Source organism: Denticeps clupeoides, chromosome 6 (genome assembly GCF_900700375.1).
Source record: "Denticeps clupeoides chromosome 6, fDenClu1.1, whole genome shotgun sequence".
NCBI classification, from domain to species: domain Eukaryota; kingdom Metazoa; phylum Chordata; class Actinopteri; order Clupeiformes; family Denticipitidae; genus Denticeps; species Denticeps clupeoides.
In genome coordinates, this window is record NC_041712.1 from 17,377,682 (window position 1) to 17,384,316 (window position 6,635).

At 42.8% G+C, this 6,635-nt stretch overlaps 1 protein-coding gene across 2 annotated transcripts; it reads left to right on the forward strand.

Annotated features, from left to right (window-relative positions):
* Positions 1–2,882: 2,882 nt before the first annotated feature.
* Positions 2,883–6,372, forward strand: LOC114793032 (uncharacterized). Of its 2 annotated transcripts, XM_028984628.1 has the most exons (12): positions 2,883–3,005; positions 3,254–3,323; positions 3,422–3,476; positions 3,710–3,757; positions 3,837–3,888; positions 3,969–4,079; positions 5,080–5,214; positions 5,329–5,371; positions 5,489–5,532; positions 5,614–5,693; positions 5,777–6,067; positions 6,306–6,372. In XM_028984628.1, the coding sequence occupies exons 1-12, from the start codon at positions 2,891–2,893 to the stop codon at positions 6,318–6,320; spliced, it is 1,059 nt and encodes a 352-aa protein (XP_028840461.1). In that variant the 5' UTR covers positions 2,883–2,890; the 3' UTR covers positions 6,321–6,372. The 2 variants fall into 2 exon arrangements, with proteins under 2 accessions (XP_028840461.1, XP_028840462.1); XM_028984629.1 differs by lacking the exon at positions 3,710–3,757.
* The last annotated feature ends 263 nt before the right edge of the window (positions 6,373–6,635 follow it).

Below are 6,635 nucleotides of genomic sequence, written 5' to 3' on the forward strand. Positions count from 1 at the left end.
TTTAATAAGCTTTAATCCAAAAGTGGAACATAAATATATGTGTAAACGTTAGACTAGAAGAGACAGAGGCAATATAGTTACAGTGGAATACAATCTAAAATGTTGGTTTTACAGTTGGAATTTAAATAGGGACTAACTTTGAAAAGGAAAGTAAGAATTGATCTAACATGTGCAAGGTATAAACAGCAATGTTCTGTGTAATAAAGCAATAAATATGGTAGGATCCATGCAGTTTGCGCAAAAGCATCGGTGATCTGTGGCCATCTGTCATCCATCCTGTCATCCATCCATGTAGGGTGGTAGTAGCCTAGTGGGTAACACACTCGCCTATGAACCAGAAGACCCGGGTTCGAATCCCACTTACTACCATTGTGTCCCTGAGCTAGACACTTAACCCTAAATTGCTCCAGGGAGACTGTCCCTGTAATACTGATTGTAAGTCGCTCTGGATAAGGGCGCCTGATAAATGCTATAAATGTAAATGTAAATGTAAATCCTAAACAACAAACTTTACGGGGCAGTGGTGGCCTAGTGGTTAAGAAAGCAGCCCTGTAATCAGAAGGATGCTGGTTCAAATCCCAAGGTGCCATTGAGGTGCCACTGAGCAGAGCACACACTGCTGTCCCCACACACTGCTCCCCGGGCGCCTGCTCCACTGCTCCCCACTGCTCACTGAGGACACAACGAAATGTGTCCTCTGCATTTAAGCCATCACCTTAATTGAGCAGTCCCCAAAAAGCAGCATCTCTGTCATGGATGTACTGCTACGGTGAACCAGGGATTCTGGTTGGGTCTTGTGGTGATTTTCATAGAGACAGTTACAGGGTGATGCATTAAATGCAGAGGACATGTGTCGTTGCATCACCGTGTTCTGTCCTGTGAATGACAATCCCTTTTGATTATATGTCAAATATTGAAGCAATAAAACTTTGTGCAATCATGCAATCAACGAAATTACAGTTTAAATTGTTTAATTTGCCCCAATGCTGTGATAGTGTCTGCCGGATGGTAAGAGGTGTGGGGGGTCAAGTATGATGCAGGAGGCCTTACTGCTGCAGCACTTGTGGAAAATGTCCTGTAGCAGAGGGAGAGATGTTCCGTTGATCTTGGCAGTGGCTTTAACAGTCCGATGTAGCAGAGATCTGCAATTTTGCAGTTTCCAAACAAACAGAGATGCAGCTGGTCTGAAGATGACTATGATGGTAGTAGCCTAGTGGGTAACACACTCGCCTATGAACCACCCGGGTTCGAATCCCACTTACTACCATTGTGTCCCTGAGCAAGACACTTAACCCTGAGTTGCTCCAGAGGGGGACTGTCCCTGTAACTACTGATTGTAAGTCGCTCTGGATAAGGGCGTCTGATAAATGCTGTAAATGTAAATGTAAATGACCCAGTAGAACACGGTGAGGATGGGAGGATGGGCCCACTTCAGGCGTCTCAGAAGTGGAGATGCTGCTGGCCTTTTTTGGTGATGGAGTTGGTGGTGGTGCAGGTGAGATTGTCTGAGATGTGAACTCCCAGGAACTTGATGCTGTTTATAGTTTCTACCTTGGAACTGTAAATGCTGAGTGGTGTGGGCGGGGTGAGCCTTTTTTTGTCGACATTCAGTGACATGTTGATCTCATATCACCAGAATGGCAGCTGCTGAACCACAGTGAACCACAGTGAACCACAGAATGCAGGCCTGAGGAGCTCCTGTGCTCAGTCTGATGGTGCTGGAGACGTTGTCGCCGAATCAGACTGACTGAGGCCTCTGACAGGAAATCCAGTATCCAGTTGCAGAGGGAGGTGCGCAGTTTCTCAATCAGTTTTTGACAGATGATGGTGTTGAATGCTGTGAACTCTATGAACAGCATTCTAACATAAGCGCCTTTCTTTTCCAGGTGGGAATTGGAGAGGTGACCTGTCCTCGGCCAACCTGTTCACCCGATATGCAAACTGCAGCGGGTCCAATGAGCGGGCGAGGTCTTCACATGCTCTTCACAAGTCTCCCAAAGCACTTGATGATGGTGGGGGTCAGGGCAATGCACTATGATGATGGGGGTCAGGGCAATGGCAGGATACTGAGGATGTCTTTAGCACTGGAACTTTTGGTGACTTTAAGCACTGTGGACTGAGACGATCATCTGGCTTAGAAATTAGTTAAAAATATTTGTAAAGACATTGGCCCGCGCACCCTCTCAGCATTCGACCTGGGATGTGATCTGGTCCAGGAGCTTTTTGACCTTCATGAAACCTCTGCTCACATAAAAAAGTGAAGTTAAGGTCATGCACAGCACACGGTGACACAAGGTAATGTGTCCTCTGCATTTAAGCCATCACCCTAATTGAGCAGTCCCCAAAAAGCAGCATCTCTCTCATGGACGTACTGCTACGGTGAACCAGGGCTTCTGGTTGGCTCTCGTGGTGATGTTTATAGAGACAGTTACATGCTCTGTGCACGTACTGATGTAGCAAGTCACAGATTCGGTGAACTTGTCCAGGTCCAAAAAGCCATTTTGGGAGGCTGCCTCTTTAATTCTGAACATTTATTAATGCGCGCAAAAACAACTAAACTAAAGTCAAGCAACGACGCAAATATGCCTGAAAGCATTATCCTTGCATTTATGCACAATATGTCCCACACGTTTTCAACCCTGAGCATTCTTTTTTTTTTCTCCTGCCGCTACTTTCAATCTGATCGTGCCTGCTGTGTAAGAAACATCAGGTCTGTACAACCTGGCGGCCCCGGAGCCCCGAGTGAACCTGCACTGCCGCGTGTCACCGCTGGGTGTCAGTAAAACACAGAGCTTTCACGACGCGGCCCGGCAGCGCCAGAACCGGCGAGGCGGGCGCGTTCCTCCGCTTCGTTATCAGACGCCAGTCCCGAGTGTATCGGCCGGAGGACATGGGTCGACTCAAACGCTGCGCCGCCCGGCCTGACAACGCGAGGCCGCGTCCGCTGGCCAGAAGCGGGAGGGCGGGCCACAGCATGACCCCGATGAAGGCCTTCTCACGAGGCAGTACGCGTCGCCACACATTTCGAAACGCTCAACTAGTCGCGTCACTGAGGTTAACGTCAAGTTAACCCCAGAGTTAGCAACCTAGCTGGCCACTCGTGGACGAAGGCGATTTCCTCTATTTGAAAATATATTTTCACAGCCTGTCTCGTTGGTTTTCTTTCTTAATCCCTTGTTAAAAAAAAAAATACAAAGTTGTCTTGTCGTGTTTGGGATTGTACACGTTTTAAATGTGTCGTCTGGGCACGTAGGTGTACGGCGAAAAGGGCGATTTAGCCGCCGACTGTCTCCTGTCCGCGAGTCGGTGTCCGCCACCGAGGGGTGAGTTTACATGAATGAAAACCCTTCAGTCACGTCAGGAAAAAAAACACAGAATAATGATTATAATCAAAGTAAATAATTATCGTTTCTTCCGTCAGGGAAGGTGGCTTGTCCGCTCAACCCAAAGACGAGTTACATGATGCTGAGCACAAGGTGAGACGTGAGCCACCCGGTCATTTCTCACCGCTTTTACCGGAGAAGAAGACGATTCCTTAATAACATCCCTTAACATTAAGCGGAATTCTATTTAAATGTGTTACTTGATTCTTTTGTACTTCATTTTTGTATAAAAGATATTAAATGAACGAATTTTATGATTGTGTGCTTATTAATTATCTTAATTAACATTAATACACAAGCAAAAAATTGTTGTCGTCTGACGTCAGGGGGACGTTATTGATGGAAATGACATTTTGGCGGATGCTAAGGGGAAGGTATGGACTTCCTGAAATGCATAAAGTCTTTTGTTAATTAATGCATATCGTTATTAACCTGTATTTTTTCCATTATTAGGAGATCACAGTTTCCTGTAATGCTGACACTGGCTCAGACGATGACAGTACAAGTAGGATTTTTCAGTTTGAGCATAACTTTCCGTATATTTTGCATTCACATGTATTACATTTTTTATTTTTTTAAACAAAGGTGTGACCATGCCAACTGGTGTCTCAACCTTTTTACTGGATTGTATGGACTCAGACACAAGTTCCTCGGTCCTGTCCTCGCCTGAGGTTTTTCGTAAACGGGACTCTTATGGTAGGTTGGTAGTGGTTTTAAGGTGTGGTATTTATATAAAGTTACACTGCCTGGGTTTACATGAGGCCATCCAGTGGTTGTGGAAAACTATTGGCCTGCGTCAAAATGACAGATCAGTTGAAATAACGGTGAAATATCATTTTAGTAAGCAAATTGATACTGAAGCAAGTCATAAAAAAAAAGGATGGACTCTGGAGCAATGGAAAAAAGGTCACGAGTCCAGGTTTTCCATTACCTGTTTGCACCCGGGTGAGAGGGGAGCACATGAAAGTGGCAGTCTTATGATCTGTGGTGATTTCACTTGGTCAGGCCTGGGTTTTAGTCAGCTGACCACAATTTCTGATGGGATGTGAATATCTCGAAATGACAATACCATGGTTCCTCAGGCTCTGATGGTGAAAGAGCAATCTGGGAACATGAGACGTCATTTTCACCCATTAACCCCCTAACCCCTCTGAGAATATTTGTGCTGGAGAAGACATTTTTGATACTTTCATCCTCGAAAAAATTGCAGTTAATAAATAATTGCTGTGCAGAGGTTGATCAAAACCAAATGGTCCAACCAAATGAGTTTAAATTATTTATTTTTTTTGGCAGGGCCACAGTGACATTTATGGCATTTATCAGACGGCCTTTTCCAGAATGATTTACTACCAGTAGTTACAGGGACAGTCTCCCCCCTGGAGCAATTTAGGGTTAAGTGTCTTGTTCAGGGACACAATGGTATTAAGTGGGAATTGAGCCTTGGTCTTCTGGTTTATAGGCGAGTGTGTTACCCACTAGGCTAATACCACCAACATTTCTTATTTTTAATTGTCAGTCGACCTGGTGGAAAACATCCAAATTTTAATTATAATGCCTAACATGTACTATTAAGGCATAATGGTTGCTCATGATTTGTGTGCCATATTTAAATCACCTTTAGACAAATGTACACTATTGCAATATTTTTGTCAATACAGATATATTTATTTTTTTGACCATTTTGACCATATTTCAGCCTTAGAAGAGATGGCTCAGTGCTTTAGTGACGATGATCTCAAGGACCTGCCCCTGAAAAATTCAACTCTTCTAGATGTCAGCTCTGCCCAGGACATCATTACACAACAGCCCCCAAATCTCTCATCCATTTTAGGTACCAAATGAATACTGTGAACAGAGCTGTTCAGTTATGTAAAAATGTCCCATACAACATATATTCGGTATGTATTTCGCATTCAATGTTTTCTTTTTGACATGTTGCTTTCAGAAGCCTCTGGAAAGATTGATGCAGTGCCTGGAAACATGTTAGTGTGAGTGTGAATGCAATCCCTCAAATACGTGACCCTTAAATATTGTTATTACTTAGCTCAAAATATATTGCTGAACTGTATAAAATAATGTTTATTTATTTATTTATTTTACTTTAGACCTTTGACTGTGAACACTATGTGTTTGAGACATGCTTTATCAGGTTTTTATGAATATTTTTTTCTTATCTTAATAATATGTATGTATGAAAAGGCTGTCTACTAAATGAGTATTTTCTCTGTAGGAACTGAAGAAGGTGTGTCCAATGAAAAAACACCACAGACTGGTGGAATAATTTTGCCTCCACCTGTAAGGAAATCAAAAGTATGTCATTTAGAGTCTCATCTCAAGTCTAACATTAATGTGATGTTACCATTGGTTTAGTAATGTTTAATTCTGTCAATCAGCCACAAACAGTGAGAATTCAACCCATAAAATGCCGCAAGAAGGTCACGTTCACTGAGCCTGATGGTCTAAGACCGTGCACCCAATCTTCTGGGAATGGAAGGGATAGGAAACACCCAGAACGCTCTTCCCCAAGCAGTGATGCACACCACAAGGCTGTCCATGCTTCTGGGTCGGCTTCAGAGAACCCTGAAGAACATGTCAAGTTTTTTGACTTCGCTAATGAAAAGGAGAGGAACGTGTTCTTCCACAAACTGAGGCATACTTACCCTTTAATTTTCCCCTCCAGATTTGTGAGTGGCACAGCTTAATTAATTGCCTACATATGATAATACATTTACTACATAATGCATTTGCATTTTAGCTTCCTTCATGTTAACTGCTGTATTCAGAATCAACACTGGGTGTTGTATATTAATGCAGTTTCCTGAATTCCTTTCCATGTGTAGTTCTTTCCTATACACACACACACACACACACACACACCTCTATATGTTGTAAAGCCATTTATGATTTTGTCTTTCTCTGCAGGTGGACCCCTCATGATTTGACATCCGTCTGAGATTTAGTATTCACCTGATGTGAGTTCAAACAGCAGTTAATGGCAGTAAAACCAATGTATTTAATATATTTAATTTGAAAGAAAAAAATGTAATGAAACAATATTCCCAATATCATTGTTCAATTTAAGATGAAAGTTCGCCATCAATTCTGTTACAATGCGCATGTCAGTATTTAAATGTTCAGTTGTGTAATGTGGTTTATTAAAACAATAGAATATCTGTACTTTGTTGCAGTGCCATTAAAAGGTTGCAAACCTTCAAAAATCTGTTTTTATTCCGGCGGATTAACGTTTGTTTT

What these genes read in the sequence shown, in the direction of transcription:
- LOC114793032 (XM_028984628.1), top strand. Translation starts at nt 2,891, where the DNA reads ATGGGTCGACTCAAACGCTGCGCCGCCCGGCCTGACAACGCGAGGCCG. An exon ending in TGGCGGATGCTAAGGGGAAG is followed by an intron (nt 3,758 to 3,836) that starts GTATGGACTTCC and finishes TTCCATTATTAG; the next exon opens with GAGATCACAGTTTCCTGTAA. An exon ending in CACCTGTAAGGAAATCAAAA is followed by an intron (nt 5,694 to 5,776) that starts GTATGTCATTTA and finishes TCTGTCAATCAG; the next exon opens with CCACAAACAGTGAGAATTCA.